The 25,896-nt window shown below is 41.1% G+C and overlaps 1 protein-coding gene across 1 annotated transcript in view; it reads left to right on the forward strand.

The window, feature by feature from the left end:
• Positions 1-1,803: 1,803 nt before the first annotated feature.
• UBE3C (ubiquitin protein ligase E3C) overlaps positions 1,804-25,896 on the forward strand; it is an 80,037-nt gene continuing 55,944 nt past the window's right edge. Inside the window, exons 1-10 of the mRNA XM_060248062.1 lie at positions 1,804-2,251; positions 7,598-7,651; positions 9,650-9,724; positions 12,002-12,148; positions 13,467-13,582; positions 14,074-14,231; positions 15,476-15,629; positions 16,773-16,993; positions 17,640-17,794; positions 19,399-19,586. Coding sequence (XP_060104045.1) covers positions 2,186-2,251; positions 7,598-7,651; positions 9,650-9,724; positions 12,002-12,148; positions 13,467-13,582; positions 14,074-14,231; positions 15,476-15,629; positions 16,773-16,993; positions 17,640-17,794; positions 19,399-19,586 — 1,334 coding nt within the window. The 5' untranslated portion in view covers positions 1,804-2,185. The remainder of the gene's footprint in view (positions 2,252-7,597; positions 7,652-9,649; positions 9,725-12,001; positions 12,149-13,466; positions 13,583-14,073; positions 14,232-15,475; positions 15,630-16,772; positions 16,994-17,639; positions 17,795-19,398; positions 19,587-25,896) is intronic.

The following is a 25,896-nucleotide window of genomic DNA, read 5'->3' on the forward strand; positions in this document are numbered from 1 at the left end:
AAGCAGGTTGGCAAAGTTTAATCTGAGGGAACAAAAATTCAAATAATGTCATCCTTTTTAGCATAAGAAAAGTTCATTTGATCTGCAGGATCTGCGAGGGTTGGGTTCAGATCTTCACTGTCACCTAAGTTCTCCGGTGATTTGATTTGGAGCCAGTCACTCTTTTTCAAACTAACCTCACAGGGTGGTGAGTTCCCCCTCACTGGCAGTCTTCAAGCAGCAGCTGGACAAACACTTGTCAGGGATGCTCTAGGTAGGTTGATCCTGCATTGTGCAGGTGCTTGGACTAGATGGCCAACATGGCCCCTTCCAACTCTGGGATTCTATGAGTCTGTTGTCTGAATAAGCACTTTTATTCTGTCTGCCCACCTTTAGTTGCTAATTAGTTTTACCCTGATTTCTAATATTATGGTAAAGGGAGGGAAAAATCTTCCCTGGGGGGGGCCGTGTCTGAATGTTTTTAATTTTCAGAAATGTGCTAAAGTACTCTTAGCTATATCAATGGAGCCTTTTGGTACTTATTTTTATAAGTTTTTTGATAATATTATTTTTTTATAATAAGGATCAAAGCAGGGAGGGGCAGCACCCAAAAAACCTCTGTTTTTAAACAGAGGCTAAATGGCCATCTGACAGCAATGAAGAGCCTATGAATTTACAGGGAGGTATTTGTGAGTTAAGAGCCCCGTGGCGCAGAGTGGTAAAGCTGAAGTACTGCAGTCCTAAGCTTTGCTCACACAACCTGAGTTCGATCCCAGCAAAAGCTTGGGTTCAGGTAGCCGGCTCAAGGTTGACTCAGCCTTCCATCCTTCCGAGGTCGGTAAAATTAGTACCCAGCTTGCTGGAGGGAAAGTGTAGATGACTGGGGAAGGCAATGGCAAACCACCCCTAAAAGAGTCTGCCATGAAACCCAGAGTCAGAAACGACTGGTGCTTGCACAAGGAACTACCTTTACCTTTTATTTGTGAGTTACCTGCATTGTGCAGGGGGTTGGACTAGATCAGGGGTCCCCAACCTCTGGTCTGTGAACCGGTACCGGTCTGTGGCATGTTAGCAATTGGGCCGTGAGCTTTATAATGATTTCATTATATATTACAATGTAGTAATAATAATATGACATTGGATTTATATCCTGCTCTCCACTCCAAATTTCAGAGTCTCAGAGCAGCTCGGAATCTCCTTTATCTCCCTCTCCCACAACAGACACACTGGGGCTATGAGACCTCTCCCCAGAAGCTGCCCTTACAAGTACAACTCTGTGAGAGCTATGGCTGACCCAAGGCCATTCCAGCAGCTGCAAGTGGAGGAGTGGGGAATCAAACCCAGTTCTCCCAGATAAGAGTCTGCACACTTAACCACCATGCCAAACCAACTGAAATAAAGTGTATCATCCCCCAAAACATTGCACCCAGTCCCTGGAAAAATTGTCTTCCACAAAACCGGTCCCTGGTACCAAAAAGGTTAGGGACCACTGGACTAGATGACCCTGGAGGTCCCTTCCAACTCTATGATTCTATGACTTGAACTTTTGTTGGTCTTCAAGGTGCCCCAGGACTCGAACTTTCCTCGGATCACAATCCACTAAGTGGAAACTCTTTCTCTACTACAGACAACATCTGAGGTGTGTGTGTGTGTCTCTGCGTGAGGGACATTCCCGCCCAGGCAGGAGACCGCCCTGAAGAGGCAACAAAAGCCCAGAGAACTGCCGCCGAACGAGCAGCAGCAGCACCTACTCCGGCCCCGCCCCTCCGCCCGTCTAGGCGAGTGCGCGGCCGCGAGGCGGGAGCGCGCTGTGGGAGCTGCAGTCGGCCATCTTCTTTCAGGAACCGGCTGACTTCTCTCCCCCCCCCCCCCCCCACCCGCTTGCTGCAAACGAGGCAGCCCAAGCCGGCCTTTCGGCCAGGGACTGCCGCGCCGAATAGGAGCTTGCTGGGCCCAGTGGAGAGGAGGGGGAGGCCCGAAGAAAGGCAGGACATTCGGGCAGCAGCCTCCCCCGTAGGGCGGGGAAGAAGGGAAAGGAGTGGGGCGCCTCAGTTGTCAGCCCCTGGGGAGGGGGCGAGGCTGGGCTGGTGGTGCTTCCGCCCGGGGTCGGTCCCGGTGCCCCTCTGGCTCTGTGGCCGGCCAGCTGAGGAGGCGGGCAGGCGGGCGGGGGGCTGCTCCTCTCTCGATGGGAGGATAAGCGGTGACCATGTTCAGCTTTGAAGGGGATTTCAAAACCAGGCCCAAGGTGTCCCTTGGAGGAGCCAGCAGGAAGGTAAGCCCCAGTGCCCGCCTGTCTTGCTCTCGCCACCCGCCAGAGCCAGAAAATATATTATATATATATATTCGCCTGGGGAGCCGGCGTGACTCAGGAAACCTGGGCTCCCCCGACCCCTGGGTTTTCGTGGGGTTGTGCCAGCCTGTGTTTCTTTACCGACTCGCCGTATAAACCCCCCTCCTCGTTTTCCAATGCCCAAACTCTTCCCCAGCCTTTCAAATCCTCTGGCGTCTTCAGACAAGTTGGTGTTTTTGTTGTGATGTTCAAGGGTGCGTGGGGGGTCGATATCTGGAGAGGGGCTTTATTTATTGGCAGGGGGTGCATGAAGCGGAGGGGTTTTGAAGAAGCAAATAAAATGGGGGTGGTGGTGGTGGAATCCCTTAAAATACACTGAAGAGAAGAACAGCCTGCCTGGTTGTAAAGTTTCAGTGTGCTTGGAGATGTTTCCTTGGGAGGCTTTTGTGGGGGGTCCTCGGAAGGTGTTTCCTTGTTGAGGTTTTTGTGGGGGTCCTTGGAATGTTGCCTCCCACCACGTTTACCTCCCAAGAAGTTAAAATTTAAGTCAGGGTAGGAAACAGTACGTGTGGGTAGGTAGGCCTCTCTCATATGTTGGGGTAGTAGGAAAACTTACATAGTGTCGGGAAGAGTTCAGGAGTGTAATCCTTATGCATAACAACAATTATGCATTGTTGTACTGGAGTACAGTGTAGGGTGTAGGACAAGTTATTAGCCCTTCTCTTTTGTTTTAAACAAATTAATGAAAAGACCGAGCTGATTTTGCTGAAGTGAATTGTGTGGTAATGAAAGCATCCTTTCCCCTTTTCGTGACTTTTCAGTTCCTCTTTTGAAACTTTTTTTTTAAATCAGCATCACTGTTTGTTAAAAAGAGAGCTAGCAGTCTATCACTGATGCAGTTCAGAGAGGCCCATCTGAAATATCCGTTCAGAGGGTGGCTGCCCCAGTTTCTTGAAATCAAAACAAAAATAATTAGAAAGGAAGAGGAGAACTAGCAAGCCTGTGTCTTTTTAATTCCCTATAGTGCTGTTCAGCTTTTTTTGTTTGTTTGAAGTATGGGTAGAAGGCCTGATTTCAAATCCCTGCTCTTTCACGTGGGAGGCCTTGTGTATCTACTGGACTTCAGCTTCCTGTCTATGCAGTGGGAGTAATAATGCCTACTTCACAGGATTGTTATGCATAAGGACAGGGATGCTCTCTCTCCCAGAGCAATAAACTGCCAGCCATTGCTCATTTGTTTATGTTAGCCATGCCCATTTATGCATTTAAATTTGACCATTATTTAATAATTAGGTGAGTAAAAAAAACAAAACCAAGAATTGGTCAGACTGTACAGTAGCAGATCTAAAATCCAATGGAATTAGCCTGTAAATGCTGAAAGTAATACTGTTGTAGTCGTGAGACTCCTCGGGTATTGTGTAAGATGGATCTTTTAAATAATATCTCTCATAAATAACAAAGCACCCACTTTGCGACGTAGTGCTATTTGAGATACATTTTCATGAATCTCTTCCGCATCATAAATATATTACGATTGTGTTTTTCTGAATTATGGAGGGACTATCTTATTTTCCTGATAAATCTGAGGCCTAAAAGCCTCATATACATGGTATCACATTGTTCTGTGCACTGAAGGTAGCTGTTTTGCATGTGAAGATTTATTCTATGGGCAGAGCATGCCCTGCTCTTCAGGAATGCATTGTAGGTGCTTTATGTCTTTGAGCTTCATATTATGGATGCTAATAGTAGCACTTACAGATCATACTTCTTCCTCCACAAATTGGGGGGGGGGGGGGGTATAGCATAATACATCCTGTCCTTTTGTTGAAACTGCTGTTGGGTTTTAAACAACAACGAAGGATTAGGAAGAGTACCTAGTAATGCAATGTGTGACTTATTAATATTTTTAAAATTAATATTCTTGGATAAAGGTCCTGATTTCAGGCTGTACATGCCCTGCTGCAGTAAATCGGGATGAAAATGGCCATCCTGAGGCCTCACTTTTGCCGTGTTGTCACTTTCAGTCTTAATAGGTCATAACAGGGTATATAGTTTGGTTACAGGACTGTACTAGTTATAGGATTGCATCTTAAGCAAGTTTTTTTTTTGCTTATCTATTAGGAAGTGCAACACTTTAAGTATGATTTTAAGAAAATGACATATAATGTTGCTGTCCAGCTCACACAGGCCTTAGTGTGGGGTGGGCTGGTCTTAAATAACCCCAGTAGGAAAGGCTGATTTAAATCATTGATAAAGCTGACCAAAATGCGCTGAAGAATAACATCTACTTGGGAAAGAAACAAATTCCAGTCTGGTGATCCCAGTATGCATGCAAGGATATTAAGCAAGGTCACTTACTTAAATGCTAGAGCTGCAACCTGTGGATGTTTCCTTAGAAGTAATCCCCACTGAACAGCTTTGAACATTTACAGGATCAGACTGTAAGTGTCCATAATATTTGAAAATGAAAGGCTTGTAGTTAGTTGGTACAACATTGTTTTCCTTTGAGTCTAAAATAAACATTGGTGGTATTTGGTTGGTGGAATCACAGATATTTATAATTTGAGAATTGAACCCAGTATAAAGGCTCAGAAGTTCAAAGAGCATAAAATGGATGAGATGATATCTCCTACTTCCCAGTATCTTGCTAGTCTTTGGGCTCATAGGACTGTAATAAATCCTTTCTTCTTTGTGAGCCACTGCCCCTTTCCTACATGTCCAAGTACTAACATCCTCTTCTTGCTGGATTTCTGCAGGACAGGGTTTCAGGAGTGAGGCACCTGTAGACATCCACTGCAAGAATATTTGAACGGGTGGAGATTGTTGTGACTTCACATATTGGCTGCCAAGTAAAGCATAATCCAAATTTGTAGACGACTGAATATAATATAATTTTGAGTCATATCAATTTTAGCCTCAGGGATTGGGGGGCATGGGTTTTGGCCACTGTGTGACACAGAGTGTTGGACTGGATGGCCTCATCCAACATGGCTTCTTTTATGTTCTTAGGTGCTGGATGCCACCAGTAGCAGATATTGAGAGGCAATAGTAGGGATGATAGTAGCCTACAAGTCCTGTTTGATTGTAGGCTTCCTGGAAGGGTGTCTGGTCACTGTGAAACAAAATGGTGGACCAGATGGGCCTTTGATCTGATCTGGTGGGACTGGTCTTACATGATCGACACAATTCTTAATTATTTGAAAAACAGAGTGCTGAAATCAACAGTACTTACTTGCAAGTAAATGTGGTCAAGACCACAGTGAAGGGTGTGAGCTTTTCTCAAGGATAAAAAAATATGGCAGCAGATATGTTTGACTGGGTCGAATATGTTTCTTAGAAGAAGCTTCCATTGAAAATTAAAACAATTCAATTGAAACACATTTTTAGCGGTTATCGCTAGTGTAGTTGTTGCTTTGTGCATCAATATCTGTTGACACTGCTCTGCACAGTGTGAAGCAGAGTTCACAGCCTAATATAATATCTGCAAGTAAGCAGATTGACATACTATGCAAGACTCAACATGACTCAGCACGAGCAATTGAATTACAGATCTCTGTGGGATTCAATTTGCTTCTGTGATTGGACATTATCAGGACTGCTTTCAACTGTTGATAGACTTTATGAAAGCCAATGAAGTTTGCTTAGCTCATTTCCTTTCCTAGTGTACTGAGCCCTCCCAGGAACTTGGAAGCCTCTGCAGTATCAGGCAGACTTGCAGCTGAGATGCGAAGCCTGTTTGACTGAGGTGGAATGCAGGGGCTTGCCTCCCCCAGCCTCATGGGAGGGGGCACTGCAGGCAGCCCAGTATGGCTCTGTAGGCTGCACGTGGTGCATTACTGCAGCACACTGTTATTTTGGTTGGTATTATATGTTTTTTGTTTTGTGGATTCTGCTATGGGTCGATATGACTACTTTTTTGTGACGCAAATAATTCCTTGGATGTTCCAAAAAGTGAAGTTAGTTATATCACACATTTAAAAAAAAATGAAATTTTTTTTTCGGTGTTTCCACCAAAGCAGGCTTATTTCCCATTGTAAATGTCTACTCCTCCTTTGGGTGGACTAAATTAAAATAACCTGAGTGTGCAGGTTTCATCGTTTTCCTTGGGAAAGATGTCTGCTAAATGTCTTCAGCAGACTGATTTTCTTATTTTTTAAGTAAAAGAAGGGGGTTCTTTTTAAAATGTTCTCACCAATGTGGTGTAGTGGTTAAGCGTCCAGTGTCTGGGAGACCAGGGTTCAAATCTCCACTGATTCTGTAGAAATATACCTTGAACCAGTAACACTATCTCAGCCTAATATACCTTACAGGGTTGTTGTGAGAGGATAAAATGAGAATAGGATGATGTAACCCAGTTTGGTTCTCCATTTAGGGGAGAAAGACAGTGTATAAATGAATTAAATAAATACTTGAACTATATAATAGCATTCAGAAATCTCACTTGCCAACTAGCTGGGGGTGAGTATGGGTTGGTTCAGATCAGCTTTTCTGTGAGTGAAAAAGGAAGCAGGAGTCTCCTTTGCCCAGCAGTGTTCCCTCAAAGCTGAGTTAGTGTGAGCTAGCTCACAGATTTTAGCTTCCAGCTCATACATTTTTGTCTTGGCTCAGGAAGGATGACCCCAGAGCACACTAATTTATGCAATAGGTCACAACTTTAATGCCAGTAGGTCACAGCTTTAATGACAGTTGCTCATAAAGTAGAATTTTTGCTCACTAGACTCTGCAGCTTAGAGGAAACACTGCTGCCCAGCAATATTAAGATGGGGAACTGTGTGTGCAGAAATCATGTGGATTAGGGTCTGTAGTAAGGAGGAGAATTTGGTGAGACTGAGTTAAAGAGTTGGCTGAATCCAACCCTGTGGGTTGGCAGAACTTCTGTGAAAAGATGTCCTCCTTCAGCCTCATGGAATTATTTGAAAATGTCAATAAGTGAAGTTAAATGGGGTGATCATGTGGGTTTTAAAAAAATCCAGCAAATAAATAAACAAACAAAAATGTTGTATTCTTAGACTTTGAAAAAAGCTGCAGATAAGGTTGCCAACAGGCCAGGAGAAAAATGGTCTGTCCCTTGAATAGAGACTTAATGTGTAGGAATGGGCAGCTGAACTTTTTCATGGCATGGAACTTTTCCCTCTAGGCAGCTGTCAGCCCTAGGCTTTGTAGTAAAAAAGGATGTATTTTTTATGGATTAGTAACTAGTTAAAAAGAGGGATTAGAGGGTGAGAATTAACAGGCAGCATGAATACCAATTTGCTGCAGTGAACTAAATTGAACAATTTTGAATTTTTTTTGTATAAAGGTTACACAATACATCATGTTCTTTTCCAGGAGGAAAAGGCATCTCTTTTGCATCGTACACAAGAGGAAAGAAGGAAACGAGAGGTATGATCTAAGTAGAGTTTAGTAATATATTTGAATTTTGTTTAATTTGGGTTAGCTATAAAAATGGAAGGGTTTTATGTTACCAGCTGCCGGTACTAGCAGCTAGTTTATTGATAACTTTCGAACATGTGCCATGCCTCACATTTTGCAGAATTTATAAAACCAGAGAAAACATATGACTGAGTCAGTTGAGAATAAAATCAGACACAGCTTTTAAAAATGTCATGAAATTGCAGCGTTGACCTCAGACTTCAAGCACTAGCAATTATAGGTCACTAATTGATAATTATGTATTCTTGGATGAAACCTGTGTCTACAGAGTAGAAGAACATACGGTAGCTATCATTGCTCAGCTGTACAATATTGAAAATCAGTATCTGCTTCTGGGACTAAAGTGAATTTATTTCCTGTAACAACCCTCCATTTTGGGGGTCTCTCACTAGACTGCCTTTTCACGTTACCTTCCAGATCTCCTCATTCAGTTCCCCATTTTCTTTTTTTCTTCTTTTGCTTATCCTTCCTGACGTAGCCAGGGCAGAATATAAAAATCCATATTCTGCATCAAGAAATCTGACTTTTGTTCTTAGGACAGCCATACAGATTATGTATATTTAGCATGACTTATTGTACCAACATTCAGGGCTCTAAAATAATTTGGTTGTCTCTGATCATGATTTGGAGCAACAGCCATGTAAGGATTAAGGTGCACTGGAGTAAGTTAAAGCATGAATACTGAATTTTGGGGAGGGAGGGGAATCAGCTTATGAACTAATGGGAGAGAACAGTGATTGCTTTGTGGGTTTCTGATCACCCAAAGCCTTGCCCAGGCATCTATTTGGCTTGAGTGTTAATCAAAAAGAGTTAGGAATTTATTTTTTTTTAAGGACGAATTTCTTAGTATACCAGATTTTACAAGAAATATCTGATTATCTCAGGTGATGGACTTGTGGCTCTCCGTCGAATAAAGAGAGACCAGAGATAGCAAGAGACAGTACACCCATATCAGTGTAAAGTCTGACAAAAGCCTTTCTTCTAACAGCTTATATCTACCAAAGTTTAGAATTTTGTGCCTGAACAAAGAGGGTTGGCGACATGATTTCCTGGATACAATCATGTTTTGATGAATAAACAATTCTTCTTCTGGCCACCCGACTTACCATGGAACCTGTGCTCACAATTATTCACTACAGAAATCACTCCACTTGTGAGAACTGGTGCCTTGAGAAGTATTTGGAGTGATTTCTGTAGTGAATAATTGTGAGCACAGGTTCTGTGGTAAGTCGGGTGGCCAGAAGAAGAATGGTTTATTCATTGAAACAAGATTGTATCCAGGAAATCATGTCGCCAACCCTCTTTGTTCAACCAATGAAGTTTGCACGGCTATGAGCATTGTCCTGTTTATCTACTGGTGGTAAAAGATTTTTGGCTTCAGGAACTACCACTTCCATCATTCAAGCTGTGTCTGAATTGTGTCTACTTCTGAGTCAGCATTCATCTAACAGCGACCAGGAAGTGCAGTGCTAATGTGGATGTCAAAGACTTTTTTCTTATGTGGTATAAATCATTTATGTTTGAGTTGTGTTAAATAGGGTTGTGGAATGTAAATAACACAAGTGATAAATAAGTGGAATTCAACTGAGTGTATAATTTCAGTATACGGTTTTTGTAACAGTGTTTTTCTCAGCATGAGCTTATGGCAGATGAACTTGGTACATTCACACTGTACTAAATAATGCATTTTACATCCGGATTTTTGTTATTCTCACACAGTGAAAATCCGGATGTAAAACATATTATTTAGTGTAGTGTGAGTGTACCAACTCTGTCATTGGCTGCCTGAGTGCCTCGTCATTGCTCTCTGTTACTAATGCAGAGGTTAAATAGAGATGCTTTTAAAAGTATGTTTGTCTAGCATATGATGACTTTTGTTTATGAACAGTCTGTTCTGTTGTCTGCTATGCAGCACATTGTATTTAGACCTTTGTTTTGTCTTCTTAGGAAGAAAGGAGAAGGCTGAAAAATGCAATAATCATCCAGTCCTTTGTACGGGGTTACAGAGACAGGAAGCATCAAGTAGGCATCTTTGCATGATTAACTGTTCTAAATGTGGAAATAATTTTTTTGTTCTGTGAACATTATTTGACCCAATGGGAAAACATTTAAGTCTGAAACTTCTCTCTGTGCAAGTACAGTAAATATAACCAGCAAAGCAAAATAATGAGTTAAAATATAAAATATAATTGACTGTAAAAAGCCTTGTGCCTGTTTCCAAACACTGCGAGGAATTGCTTAATTTTGTATTTGGACTGTAACTCATTGGGTGATACCAGACAAGCTTTTAAAGCCACCTGGGAAATGGGAGGCAGGTGGACCAAAAAAGTATGTCCGCACGTGCACATCTGCCTCCCGTCCCCGTCCTGCCCAGGTCCCACCCCGGCTTGCTGGGAGCCGGCTCAAAAAGGCATCACTTTCAAAGTGGTCCCTTTTCGCTGGGGCGCCTCTGAGGTTCCTCCCCGGCTGTCTGGAAAGCCGGGAGGCACCTGAGGAGCGCCCGGGGAGCCACGGATGGGATGTGAGAGCGTTCCAGATGCTCCCTGCACACCCACGCCTTGCCCCTTTTCTGAGCGCTGTCCGGAAGCTCTGGGGTGCCCCATTTCTGGCCGGCTCTCTTTGGGATGGCTTGAAGCCGACCCAAACTATCCGTCTGGTATCACCCTCCATGTTACAAAGAAAGCTTTGGAGCCTGACTGCTGTGAGCAGGTTTTGGAGATGCATGTAAGGGCCTGCAGTATGAACATACATCTTAAAGCCACTGCATTGGCTGCCAATTTTTTTCTGAGTCCAATGCAAGGTGGTTACGACCTTCAAACCCATTCATGACCTGTGACTCGCACATCTAAAGGACTGCCTTCTTCCATATGTCGCCATGTGGCAACAGTGGTCACCTTCAGGCTACCACTGAATGGTTTTTCCCTTTCTTCGGGGGCCCCACCTGGGATCATGCAGAATCCATGTCTTTTCCATTGCAGTTAACACTTTGTGAAATGGTAACTCCCTGAGTAGGTGAGGGCAATGCTGTCTTCAGAAATCTTCAGAAGGCTCTGCAAGGCCACTTTATTTGCCAGGGCTTTTAATGGAGTATAAGACATCTGGCATCTTTCGAAGGCAAGGGGTATATCTAGGTATTTATTGCATTGTTTTAAACTGCTGTGTTTTATGACTCATAAGCTGCCTTGAACGATAAGGAAAAGCGAGGTATAAATAATTTAACAAATAAATCCATACATAAATCAGTAGAAACCTGCATAGACACATGGAATTTCTGCATGTGGTTTTTTGGATTCTGGCCTCTGCAAAGAGTACTGGGATTACAGAACTGTACACAGTGTTTATTTGGAAATAACGTTTCTTTATGTGAATGCTAGCAATATCGTAGATTTGTCCATTGTCTGCATTAATATAGTAACCTATGTTAGCAGGACAAAAGATTGGTAGATGGGTTAGCAGAATAAAATTTGAGTCCTAAATATGAAACCAACAAAATTTCCCAGCACAAGTCAAAGCTAATTTTTTTTAACAAACGCAAGCCTTTATTGGCATATATCAGATTATAAATAAGGCAAAAAAGAGATACAGAAATAACAAAATAAGTCATATACAGCTATACATTGGACAATTGATCCTTGATTACCATACTCAAGAATAAAGCAACCTTTTCAGTTTATTTCAGGTGTCCCCTTCATCAGCTGGTATAATAAGTAGTGCAATAAAATATAAATCCATCAGAAAGTACTTTTGTGTCCATCGATTTTAACTTGAATTCATTCTGACTTTAAAAATGAGGTGTAATTCTGCACTTTAACATCTGGACAATCTCTCTTTCCCCTGGATTAGTGGAAGCTGATATGTACCTGGTGATTGCAATTCTGGGTATTATTAATTACACTTTTATGACTGGACAGGCCATAACTCTGAATTAATGAATTTTTGTACATGGTACTACTGCTATATTTCATTTCGTTGCAATATTTGTTCCTTGTTATGCAACACAGACTTTATTTTAAGTTGGAGTGAGTTTGTAGCGGTTATAACTATCATTGTTACCTGTCTTGAGTCCTTCGCAAGGGAAAAATGGGTCAGAAATTTGTAGATGTTGCACACAGTAGTCATTGACCTCAATGCTGAAGAAACGTTAAGAGGCTGCAGTTCGAAGTCTTACACAACTGTTCCTTGTGCTGCTTCTCAATTAAGATTGTGATTCAAAATGAATATATTTAAATCTTGCCTGTGTATGCTAATGTTTGATTTTAAAAAGTTTAATTATCTTTAATTCCTTCTTGAATTTCGAAGTATTCCATTCAGAGGAGTGAATTTGATCGCTATGCTAATTTAGCACAATCTGGAGGAAGTTTCTCCACGGCCAATGGAGCAAATCTGACCCTTTTAGTTCGGCAACTTCTGTTTTTCTATAGGCATAATGAGGATTCCAAGCGTTTGGTAAGTACTGAACATTCATTAAAGAGGTTGCTTTAAGCTTTTTGCGTGTTTTAAACTAATTTAATTTTGAATTGATTTAGTTACGTGCTCCTGGTCAACTTTTTGCCTGTTTCTATTTATTTATTGAATTTTACTTCTAAGCTGCTCTCTCCTGAAAACAGGGATTAGGGCTGCACACAACAGTAATAAATCTGCAAATCTTACAAATGATTTTTTTTTCAAAATTAAATAATTCATAGAAATGCAATTTACAACAGCTTAAGTTGGTCTGATGGTGAAAAAAACCTGGCCGTAGTTGAGCACATTTGGATGTCTCTTGGGCTGGGGACCACCAGGAAGTTCTTATCACCTGAGCGTAAAGCTCTTCTGGTGGGTCCTAGGCTATTAAGGGCTTTGAAGATTAGCACCTAATCTTGAACCTGATCTGGTACTCCACTGGAAGCCAGTGCAGCTTGCACAACAGAGGCTGAAAATGAGCCATGTGGGGGGTCCCAGTAAGGACCTGTGTGGCCACATTCTGAATTAGTTGGAGTTTCCAGACCGGCCTCAAGGATAGCCCTACGTAGAGCAAGATATGGTAGTTTAGCCTGGAGGTAACTGTTGCATGGATTACTGTAGCTAGATCAAGGTGAGACAGGAAAGGGTCCAGTTCCCTGACTTGGCATAGCTTGAAAAACGCCAGTCTGGCAACATTCGTGATCTGGGCCTCCATTGATGAGACATCCAGAAAGCACCCAGGCTTTTGACAGGCAGTGCTGGTGTTAGACACTGCCATTGTGTCTAGGGATGGCCAGGCAGCATTGCAATTCCTGTTGTCCCTGAAAGTAAATTTGAAGGGTTTGTTATCACAAGGAAATCCTCCCAATACTGGGTTGGATACAAGAGGAGAGGATAATTGCTTTGGCACAACATACATTTTCGTAGATGGGAATCTGTGAAAGTTAGGATATTAATTAGGAAGCTTTAAATCTAGTCTCTTGCTGCAGGTTACTAGTGCCATGATTCTTGAAGAGATTGGTTTGGTTTCTGTTTTATGTGTGTTTGTAAGATACTTTTATCTCCTTTTGTTGGGGAAGTTATTTCCACAGCTGTTCCCATAAACTTTCAGGCTGTCCTTGTTAAAAGAGACCATGTCTTTCTTAGTGGCCTTGGAAAGTGGTTCATCTCCATGGGAGGGAAAAGGGGAACTTTCTGTTGCTGTTTAAGTATACTAGATTTAGCATTAAATCTATCACTGTCTGGATCACACACATAAATAAACCATTGATCTTTTTGAACAGCATTTTAAAGAATAACTCTGAATTTGCTTTTTCCCCAGATATGGATATGTCAGAATTTGATTAAGCAGAATTCTCAATTTGTGAAGCAGCTTGACGGCCCTGACAAACTTACATGCCTGTTCCAGATCAAAAGGCTGCTGGGGCTCTGTTGCAGGTAGAATAAAATATGTTCTTTTCATTTGATTTGGATCACTTACCCCTGTGCATCTGTGTTATATATGTTGACTACCAAGCTTGGAGTATTCAGCAATGTAGGCAATTGCAAAACATCACAGAGTGAGTTGGGTTTAACCTTTTATACCCACCCAAGTGCTGGTACTAATGAGAAAACATTTGTGCTGTAGTAGTTAGGGTGGGCTGGTGATTCTGGGCCCAAAGTTCAAATCCCTGTCTGCGATGAACTTCATTAGATCACCAAAGGCCAGTTGGTCTGAACCTGACTTAACTCATAGGGTAATTGTGAGGATTTAAAAACCCTGTAATTATTGTCTATCAGAGACTGAAATGTTTTCACAAATAGGATAGTGCTTTATAACCATCTGCCTTCAGTGGCCATTTCACATTTTCTTCTTAGAAATATAACCCTTTTCCAATAGGAGGGAAGGTTTCTGTACCATTTGAATTATGCATTTTATTCTCTCTCAGGTTGCTGCAAAACTGCAGTGATGACAGTCTGAATGTTGCACTTCCTATGCGGATGCTTGAAGTATTTTCTTCTGAGAATACCTATTTGCCTGTTTTACAAGATGCTCACTATGTGGCATCCATCATTGAACAAATCTTGCACTATGTGATTCAAAAAGGTTTGTACAATTGTTCGCTTTCAGATTTACACTAACTTCAGGTTATCTAATGGCTGCTACTAGATATTTTTGAACTACATTTTGCCTGTAAAACAGTATTTAAGGGAAGTATATCTTGTCTTCAAACATGCTGCATTATACTAAAAGGTTATATGTTAATTTTTGGTAGACTGTTGTGTCTTGTATGCTATTAAAACAATGTTCATGTGCCTCCTGGTATTTCATATTTGATCTATACATTTGCCATTGCAGAATTTGAAATCTTTATGATAAATTTCCAGGGTGGTGTTATGAAATAATGGAATGTCAGTTCAAGTTTGATGGACAGTCTTATACTTTATAGCTGCTCTAAAGAGCGAATGCTTTAAGTAGCACCATTTTGTATATGTGAATCAAACTAATTCTGGATGTGACCAATCAAATTAGAAGGCAATTTGTATTATTTTGTTGCTGATTTTCAAGTTTATTCTTATGCTGCTTATATTATAGGCCCTCTTCAGACATCAGGAACAAACAGAGATTTGTTTGGGCACAAACCTGCCTTCTTTCCTTCTCTCCTTTCACACAGGGTGCAGTTGAAGGTTTTCAGAAATTGTCAGTCAAAATCCAGGTTGTTCTAACCTCTGAATATTATCGGACAAATTGGGTTTTTTTCTTCCCTGTAAACCAGGATTCTAATCCAGCTCTTCCTGTGTGGAAGTATGTGTTAGGGTATGCATGACAACATGCCAGGGTTGTATTCTTTCAGAACAAACTTGCTTGTTTTAGATGTCTGAGTGTACCCATACTCACCTCTACACACTTATGTTAAGTACGTTTGTTGAACTGTAAAATGTCACTTTACTCAGTTATTATTGAGATCCAGTTTGGTGTAGTGGTTAAGTATGTAGATTTAATCTGGAAGAACCATGTTTGATTCCCGTCCTCCACTTGCAGCTACTGGAATGGCCATGGGTCAGCCATAGCTATCGCAGAGTTGTCCTTGAAAGGGCAGCTTCTGATATTCTCTCAGCTCCACCTACCTCACAGGGTGTGTGTTGTAGGGGAGGAAGATAAAGGAGATGGTGAGCCACTCTGAGATTCAGAGTGAAGGGCGGGATATAAATCCAACATCATCATCATCTTCTTCCTGCTTCAGACTTTCTGTAGCTAACTCTCTGTAATACATTAAAGCGCTTATTGTCATCAACAAATTAATTTTGACTTAAATAGGTATGTATGTTCAAACCTCGTTTTTCTTTCAGGATACTACAGGTCTCTTTATCTGCTAATAAATAACAAGCTTCCACCAAGTATCGAGTATTCTGATGTCTCTCGGGTTCCTATCGCAAAAATACTGCTAGAGAATGTTCTGAAGCCATTGCACTTTAATTATAGCTCCTGTCCAGAAGATGCCAGGTAAGCATGTTTTCAGTGTTTGTGAACTGAGCTCTATGTCTTCACCTGTTTGTGTAGTGTTGGATTCTTTTTTTCTGTAGTAATGTACAAATTGGTGGTAGTGGTTAGAAGAGAATGAATACATGGGACTGTAGCCAACTCTTTGGTGAACAAAGCAAGTACACTGAGTGGATCTTAGTTTCTTCCCCCTTCCTACTGCACATGCCTGCATTCTTGGAAAGGTGCATTTAGGGGTCAGGTGCCAGTTGGTAATAGGGCTGCCAGGTCCAGAGTATCTGGGGACTTTGGGGGTGGAGTTGGGAGACTTTCTCATTCCCTAAAAATAAATAAAAACACAGCAGTTCAATTTGCCTGAATACAGTCTTCGTTTCCTCCTCTTTTTTGCAATCAAATTGTTCCCCAGCAGCTGCACTTCCACTAAAATGAAAGTGAACTCTCACGCACATGTGAGCATGTGCCTTTTGTAAGTTGTGTAAATTGTGTGAAGAAATAGTTTGACATCAGTGGAGAATATTTCTGTTAAAAATTTCATTCAGAACTGGCTCTATGAAAAAGCATCTTGATGTGAAACGTGTACCAAGAAGTCGACAGGCACGTTAACGATATATAACCTTTCGAGCTTTCTTTTGAGGGGATCTGGTTCTTCAACTACTCAGGAGCAATTTTATTGCCACATGAATTTATGGACTTAATTGTCATAGAACCTACCCCTTGTTGAATATATTGTTCATAGGGTATCTATGTATATATATTTTTCTAATGAAATAGAGATTGTTTGTAATTGTTTGGGCACAGTTGTTTTGTGTTGGTACAGGGGAGCTGGCATAACCCTCTGAGTTCATTCCATTTATGGAATTCTTGGATCTAACCCACCAACCTTTTCTTGTCCTCTTTACCAGTGTCTTGATGCTTTTCTGTGGTATTATTCAGCTAAAGAAATAGGTAAACAGTAATGGGACAAAAGTTCACTTAAAGTAATATGACAAGTGGAATCTCATAGAATTAATGAAATCCAGTTTTGCTGTGTACCGGATGGGATGAAATTTATGTTCAGACTTGCAAGTTTGACAACATTATGGATGTAGTAGTGAAAAGTCATGTTTGCGCTTTTCATAAGGAGAAATGTTTCTTTACTTGCTGCAGGCAACAGATCTTTGCTGCTTTTACAGAAGAGTTTCTGGCGGCACCTTTTACAGACCAGATATTCCATTTCATCATTCCAGCGCTTGCAGACATGCAGACCTGTTTCCCTTATGAACTCTTTCTGAATGCGCTATTGTTAACAGAAAGCAGACGCTCAAGGAAAAATGAGAGAGCACCATGGCTTTTTTATTTTGTTCTAACAGTTGGTGAAACGTATTTAGGTATGATAAACACATCTGATCTCTGGGAATATCCTCTGTGTAGCGTGTATATATACTGTGTCTGAAAAAGGTTGTGGGTGATAACATTTTCATTACTTATGCCCATAACTTGTCACTTGAGAACTGGAAACGATAATAGTGTTAAAATTTTTGTGTGCATACCTTTCTGTATGGAGGTCAGCGTACTGTAAATTGGGGGTTATTCCATTTTATTCTTGTTAGAACTCTGTGTGCTCAGACTGAGAGATAAGGTCAGGTCACCCATGGAACTTTATGCCTGAACTGGGATTTAAGCTGAGAACTTCTTGGGTTAAGCCTAATGGACACGAGTTAGTTTTAGTAGTTGACTGGAACTTTGAAATACTTGCATTTGAACACTAACTCCCCCCCCCCCGACCCCCAATTTGGCAAGTTTGTCTTATGGCCTTTCAACAATATAAATCCTACTCCTTCCACTTCAAAATATTAGAACACTTTTTCACTACACTATGCATCATATAAAAAAATCATTTATTGTTTGTTTAAAATTTGAAATAGTTGCCTTTGAGATCTTTGCTTCGTAAGAGAGTCAGAATGTACATGAATTATCTCTCATTATTTCAGTGTTCTGTATAATGCATTTAATTGTGACTTTTTCTTTGTGCAGGGTCTCTTTCAGAAGAAGGGCTGCTGGTGTATTTACGAGTACTCCAGATGTTTCTTTCTCAGTTACCTGTATCCTCATCAGGTACAGACTGTCAGGATTCAACGAGTGACTCAGAAGATGAGGATGAGGAAATAAGTAAGATGACTTCCATGCCTGTAAGTACTGAAGCTGGTCCTTCAGAAATGCCATGATAGCAACACTCACACGGCTTCTACTGCAGCTCTCTTTTTCCTCCACGGTGTTTTTCTCATGGTCACTCTGTTTTGCTTTAATCAAATTCCTGGAGTTTACAGATTTTCTAGTACTCTATAGAGAGTATGAAAAATCTTAATTTAACATTGATTATTCAAACACATAAAACATAACTCCAGTCTATTGCATCTCCTCCTGTTCCCAGGTGTGTTGTTGCAGGTTTCTTGCCATGGATTTTAAATGACTAGGCATGTCAGTTGCAGCGCAGTAGCACATTACACAGCTGGCTACATAATGCACTGTGATTTATTATGGAGGAGAATGGAGCTCCTAACATAGGCATAGAATTTAATGACTGTTCAGAGATCAGCCATGAGGTTGTGTATAAAAGCCTTGCAGTTCTTTGTATGGATTTACAAATAAGGACGTTGATGTGACAGTTTCAGATAGTGAAGAAATCTTAAAGCTACTGGTGCTAGCATAAGGCATTACAAATAGGTATTATAAGAGGCTGTTTTTTTCTGCTTCAGCACCTGTTTTTACAGTTTGAATTGTTGAGAGTTGTTTACTATTACCCATTTACAATGCAATACTATGCAGAGTTGCTGATTTTGCTGGGATAGCCCTGCATACAATCTTACCATAAGTTCCTTAATGTTTTGAAAAACTTGCTATCAAAGTACTCAAATTTGATTGAGCCCGTATTGGCTTAAGACCTTGTCTGTCAGTTGTAGAGCCTTAAAAACCTTAGGAATCTCTAGGCACTGTAGCTTAAAATGCCCAAAGCCTATGAAATTAGTCTTGAAAATGTATATAGATTACCAAGAATTGAAATAGAATTACGGTAATTGTTTAGAGTACTTGGGAAAGGCTTTTCATTAATAGACACAAGTGATTAGGTGAAATCTTGTAGAGCAAGAACCATACTGAACTGTGGTGACACTTGTAATGTTGCTTTCTTTACTTGGATAGATAAGCGTGTGTAAAGTCTTGGTCCAAATCTGCATTTAGATAAATAGCTACTTAAAGGCGTTTATTGCCTGTGTCCACATGTGTACAAGTCAAATGAACTCAGTGTTTTGCTTGAAAGCCATTTCAGTTAATTGAAGGACTCCCAGAGGGGAATGCACCATTGTTGTGCTCTGAAATTCCTTAATGTAATCTTCAAAATGGAATTAAAGTATTTTAGGATTTGTCTGCATGACAGCTTTCTGAATTGTTGAACTAGTGTTGTTGTACTAAATTGGAAACCTGGAGAAGTTCTGCATTATATACACTTTTCCTTCCTTTGAAATGGGAAATCTGATGGAGACTGCCCAGCTAGTGTGTGGTTTTCTTTGGTGCAGGATGACAAGTACACAGGAGGGACCAGCATCATCCCAAACGCTGTCCTCACATGTGTATTTAGATTTAGAAACATATTTGCACGCTCTGAAACCTGCTTATCAGTATGAGCTGATTTGCTGGCAATGGTAGAAGGAATAATTGTTTTGGTTCTTGCATGTTGACAAACTGCCCTAAAAATGGCATCCAGAAACATTTTACAAATCTTCTGTTGAATTTACAGGGAGATGGGAGAATATCAGTCCAATATATAACAGAAGAGTGTCTTTCAAAACTGGATACAAAACAGCAGACAAACACTCTGTTAAATATGGTTTGGAGAGATTCAGCTAGCGAAGAGGTCTTCACACTGATGGCCTCCATTTGCCACACTCTGATGGTGCAGCACCGAATGATGGTTCCAAAAGTCAGGCAAGTGCAAAGGAATTTAGGATGTGTTTTGATGTGTGCCTCTGGCATCAATTCTTTTTCAACTCTGCTGTTGTCTTTGCTGTGCAATTTGAAGATTTACTGTGCAGGAGCTCTAGAGATTAAGAGTTCTGGTACCCTGGACAAAAGTATAGGGTGGCATCTTTGGGGAAGAAATCTTTGATGAAACAGAATGGCAGTCTGTTAAAAGACTTCATTAACCTGTATTTTAAAAGACTTTATTAAATTTATATTCTGCTTTTCAGACAGATTGGCTTCCAAAGCGGCTTACAGTTCATATAAATGACAACATACAATTTTAAGATGATGATATTGGATTTATATCCCACCCTTTACTCTGAATCTCTAAGTCTCAGAGCAGCCTACAATCTCCTTTACCTTCCTCCCCCACAACAGACACCCTGTGAGGTAGGTGGGACTGAGAGAGCTCCCACAGAAGCTGTCCTTTCAGCTCTGTGAGAGCTATGGCTGCCCTAAGGCCATTCCAGCAGCTGTAAATGGAGGAGTGGGGAATCAAACCCAGTTCTCCCAGATAAGAGTCCTCGCACTTAACCACTACACCAAACTGGCTGTCAAGCAAGTCTTATGTACTTGCTGGGAAATCCCTAAAAACAAGGCTGTCATGTCAGGTTCTGTAAATGCTCATACATCTAGCTTTCACACAATAGCTCCTCATCTTTTGGTATTTTAGATCTTCTGATGCATAACGTAGATTGGTTCTATAATTTCTGAATTATTTGAAATTGTGGTTAGTGAGGACCTCGATAGGTATAGTTACTGCTTTCTTAAACCCCATACAAGGTGCTTTACTTCACTTCCTGGTGCTTGAGATTACATGAGCGATGCTTCTACTACAAGTGCATATTCTGCTAGGTTATATACAGATGGCACTGTTCCAGGTCCACAGTTCCAACCACAATTTCAACTGCATGGTTATTTTATTTTTTCTTTATAGTCCATTTTTCCCCTTAGACTCAAGGTAGATTACACAGTATAAATCAGTTACACAGTAAACCAATGCAACAGGATTAGGATTACAGAAACCAGGAACAAAGCATAAGTATTCCCATGATTTGTGAAACCAAGTAGAAATTACCTGGTATGATAATACAGTAACAGTATGTACTCTGCATAGTAGTGTGGCTCACAGCCCCTTTCCCTTTATTCAGGCATCTTCCTGAACCGTTCCATTATGGTATTTATTACCTTTGTAATAATGTTCTCTTGAATAATTCAGGTTTGTGGAATGCCCAGAGAGTGGAGGCCTTCTGGCTGCATCCAGCAGACCATTCCATAAAGTGGGGCCTGCAACAGAGAATTCATGTTTGAAGGCGGTTCTTAATTGTGCCCCTTTGTAAGAAGCCCCTACTGCAGAAGGCCCTGCTCATATGAGAGGAACTGTCATGGCAAAGCGCAAGAGGAGAGGCAGTCCTGCAAATACGAGGGTCCAAAGTTTTGAAGGGCTTTATATGGGAAAGCCAATACCCCAGTAACTGATGGGCAACCAATGGAATGATTACAGTATAAGAGTAATGTACATGCTGTGCTTAGCTCCTGGTAATAACTGAGCTGTTACATTCTGCACCAGCTGGCATCTGAGAGTTCACTTTGAGGGGAGACCTCTGTAAAATTTTAAGTGGAATGTGTCCCGCCAGTTGATGAATGCAACTTAATAGCAGCTCCTGATAAAACTGGTGTGCACCTATTATATGACAGCTTTTGTTGCATGCTTCTGAATAGAATGCACCATTGCATTAGGAGTAGAAATGTGGCTTTAAGGGCTTATTAAAGATTGTCAGTTGGAATAAGTTTTTTATACCCCACTCCTCTCTACCATAAGGAGTCTCAAAGCAGCTTTCAGTCACCTTTCCCCTTCTTTCACCACAACAGGCAACTGGTGAGGTAGATGTGGCTGAGGCAGCTCTGAGAGAACTGTGACTGGCCCAAGGCACCCAAGTGGCTTCCAGTGGAGGAGTGGGGAAATCTAACCTGGGGGAACTCCGGAGTCCCCCGCTCTTAACCACTATGCCATGCTTTGGATGTAAAAAAATATCAGCGAGAATCCAAGCAACTGTGAAACAAACACAAGTTCTGTGAGCCTATGAGGATTCCCCTCCCCTCAGTGCCTCATGGCAAATTGGTTTTGGACCGAGTGGAGTTCCCCAAAACAGTTTGATCTAGCACAGTGGTTGGCTGTTGGCAGACATGAATTTAGACATTACAGTCTTGTGGAATGTCTGAATGTCTGTTGGAATTCTGACCCCTCGTGTTTGGCTTATTTGACTGTGATACGTATTCATAGGGAAGACTGACAAATGCAAGAAATTATATTATAGGTAGAAAGCTGTTGTTGTAGCCAAGTCTTCCCAGAAGCAAAATTCCAAAGTGAAAGCACAACCCACACAATACCCTTTATTAAGACCTACCAAAAAGATACAAAACAGCGTACGAGCTTCTGCATTCTCTAACTCTTAATCAGGCTGGCGTGGAGACTGCAAAAATAAAACTTTGGGGGATAACAGTTTGTGTTGAAGTCTAGTCAAAAGCTGTGGTTCCTCATTGTGATCCTACATCAGAAACAGTAAATTGGAAGAGCGAGTATATCAGATAAAATATAAAATTAGTGAGAGCACCATAAATGTTCTTGGAATCTCTGGAATGCCGTAAAACAGAATTAATGCTTTGTAAACAATGGTATAGCGAACTAATTGGTGCTATCTGCTCAGCCTGCGTGTGTTTATAGCTGCTCAAGGAAGTAAGATGTCAGTGAAACTGTGATCTCTTGATTAGGGTAATTAGTTCTTTGTCAACTAATTGTGTTAGAGCAGGATGTGAGATCCAAAGATCATAGCAGAAGTTGAATTAGTATGCTTGGTTTTATTGCCTTGGATAGTAATTACAGGATTTAAACGCACCATTGCTCTGACTTTCAGTTTATTGGTGAACTGTGTAGAAAAAGGTGCTTAATGAGGGGAGCCTCTGTAGCCTTAATTGTAGGACTACAGCCTCTATTTCCTCCAAGGAGCGGTGTTTTAAAATGCTGCCGTTCTGGATGTGAATATGTCAGGCTTTTATGCTTTCATTTTGCTTCCGAGTTATGAAGCGACCTATTTAAGTCCATTTCAAGCCTTGGATTCACCTTTGCCCAAAGTTCCAGCAAGGGATTGACTTGCATTTGTTTTCCTGCATGTGGCATCCTAGATACAAAAGAGGACATTTTTGTAGGTAATAGTTCATATGCAAAGAGAGGGCGCTTTTCTATGCTGCAATTAAAGACGAAGGGGATCAGTCTTTCTCTTTGGTCACCTTCTCTCTTTCTCTCTAGATTTTTTTTTCTTTAAAAAAAATTATCTTCCTTAAACCCTAAAACAATCCTTCAAACCAGTGTTGGTACCGTTGGCCCAACCCGCTCTTTGTAGACGAGCATGTTAAGTGAAGCAACACTTTGTGGTTGAGTTTCTGGAAATGTTGTTTGCTGAAAGTAATCTTGTTTTTATCACTCTTCTATACAAGGTTGTCTTTATTGTCTTTATCTGGAATGTTAAACAATATATAGTACTATATAAATGTGCCTCCTGTTTATGCTGAGAAAACAGCTATGTGCAAAGGCTCGTTAGGAGTGTGGTTTTTTTCACTATGTTGTCCCTGCACTTGTCAAGCCTGTGAAATGGAGTACTCAGGGCTTTTTTTTGTAACAGGAACTCTTTTGCATATTGGACCACACACCCCTGATGTAGCCAATCCTCCAAGAGCGTACAGGACCTTCTGTAAGCTCCAGGAGGATTGGCTTAATATGCAAAGGAGTTCCTGCTTCAAAAAAAGCCCTAGGAGTACTCCTCGTCCTTTTAGCCCTTTGGTAGATGGAGGCATCCTCACTATCACCCCAGCAGCTAAGTCAGTGAAAGCACAGGAATGGGCACAGCATATTGGCAGCTCACACTTAATAGCCGCAGCGAGAAAGCTACTACTGCTCTCCCCTTAATGGTGCAGCTCAGGGGCAAGCAGTACCTGCAGGTAAAGGAGCTACACTCTGACTTCATGTGCTAGAGAGGGAGAAGTTATCCCTTTGCTGTGAGAGTACAGTTTTTTACAGAATAGATTTAAATAAGTACAGCCTGGTTTGAGTGCTGTGATATCCCTGTAGAAACCTTGGGAAATGGGACAAAGAGGATGTTGATGCTCAGTGGGGATTCCATCATAACATGAGTTTCAGTACCAAAATATAATTAAACAATGCAGTTTGGCTCCTACCTGTTTTTTCACTGGCACAAAAGGGAGAAAGGGTTAGCTCCCCCCATTCCCCTTCTGACTGCGGCCCTGCCCTGCATGGCTTTATGTCTACAAATGTTATGTGATCCCTGGCATAGCCATTTTAGGGGTCTTATACCAAAAGAAAATCTGGCAGGATCCAAACATAACGTTTAGAGTAACATGTCTTCTTTTCAGATTGTATATAAATGTTTTTGTTTATTTATGATTTATATCCCGCCCTTCCCACCACGGTGGCTCAGGGCGGCTCACAACACATGAAGTCTAACATAACAATATTAAGTTTTAGGCATTTTACACAGTTAAAAACATTAAAAGCATTAAAACATCAGAAGTCTATTAGAACTACACTTAATTTTCTATGCTGGTTAGTTGTAGGCCAGCCAGAAGAGGGTTGTCTTACAGGCCCTGCGGAATTGAACAAGGTCCCGCAGGGCCCTCACCTCCTCCGGCAGCTGGTTCCACCAGGAAGGTGCCATTACAGAGAAAGCCCTATCCCTGGTAGATTTCAGGCGGGCTTCCTTTGGCCCAGGGATAACAAGAAGATTTTGGGTTCCTGATCTCAGCACTCTCTGGGGAACATGTCAGTGGTTTCTTACAAATTGCCATTTTCAAAAATTCCTTTCAGTAGGGACGCCTTCAAGATTAAAAAAAAAAACCCTATTCCCGCTTAAACTTTCATGGACTATAGACTAAGAGCACCTTGCTTTGTTGCCGCCAAAGCAGTGGGTGTACTTTACAAAAGAAATTTTGATGGTCTTAAAGGTGCCTCTAGACTCCTATTTATTTTTGCTGCAATAGGCTAGTACAGTTTTTTCCCTACAATTACTTAGTCAAGGAGCGTTGCATTGTCATAATATCTTAAGTAATATCTGTAATAGCCATGTAACTACTCTTTTATGTTACTTCAGTTCGTTTCATCTAGTGTTCTCTTCAATTTTTTTTGTAGAATTAATTTCATTTGACTGCCTTCTAATTCTGTTTTATGTCTGTTTAGTGTCTCTTAGAATGGAGAGAAGCTCAGATAGGACTAAAATTCATATTTCTGCAAGTTTAACCCCAAAATGGAATATGAGTTACTGCTTTTGTTTCTCTTTAACTAGATGTGGCCATAAGAGATTACTTTGTTTTATGAAGATGTAGGAGTTCGCACTTTGACTGCTATTCATTATGCCTGCAGTAGCTGTGCACCATTGTAGATTCAATATGGCTAAATATTTCAGCTTTTTTCACTAGTTTAATTTTTCCTTGTTTCCGAAAGCAAAATTTGTTCATCTGGTTTTCAGTGTGGAAAAACATAGGGCATTGTTGTATGCACATCCTGTGCTCCATATGTAACATTGGTGTTGTATTCTATAGTGTGAGTCATGAAAGTGTGTGTCAGGCTACGTTGAGGATACAGAGTTTGAACTGGAATTGAAATTTGGAGAGCGTGCTGTCCAGCACAGAGCTGTAGAGATGGATAATTTTCAGCTGGAGAAGCTGGAACTTGAAGTACATTAGACAGTAGACACTGCTGCATTGACCAGGTAAAAGGAGAAGGCCAGATGTCCAGTATTTATCATGGCTCAGTCTATTCATATCCTGACTTGATTAGCCCAGGTTTGCCTGATTTCATCAGATCTTGGAAGCTTAGCAGGGTTGACCCTGGCTAGTATTTGGATGAGAGGCCCTCAAGGAATACCAGGGTTATGGCACAGAGGCAGACACCTTTGTATGTCTCTTACCTTGAAAACTGTATGAGGTTTACTATAAGTCATTTGTGACTTGATGGCAAAAAAAGTCTATTCAGAGTCTGATATTGTGCTCATCTGATCCATTTGGAACCAGAAGAAAGCTCCTAGACCTGAATGATCGCAGTCCCAAGTTAGTCTGTTTGGTTCATGAGGTTCAGTAGTTGAAGTCTCTGATGCTACAGGGAAATTGTTCATTCCCCTCATGAACAGCCCTATATTGATACTGGAGGGTTAGTCAGCTGTTAGGTCCATGGAGTCCCATGTACTTCTCTTTCACTTCTGTCTTT

This window comes from Heteronotia binoei, chromosome 10 (assembly GCF_032191835.1).
Source record: "Heteronotia binoei isolate CCM8104 ecotype False Entrance Well chromosome 10, APGP_CSIRO_Hbin_v1, whole genome shotgun sequence".
Taxonomy (NCBI): Eukaryota; Metazoa; Chordata; class Lepidosauria; order Squamata; family Gekkonidae; genus Heteronotia; species Heteronotia binoei.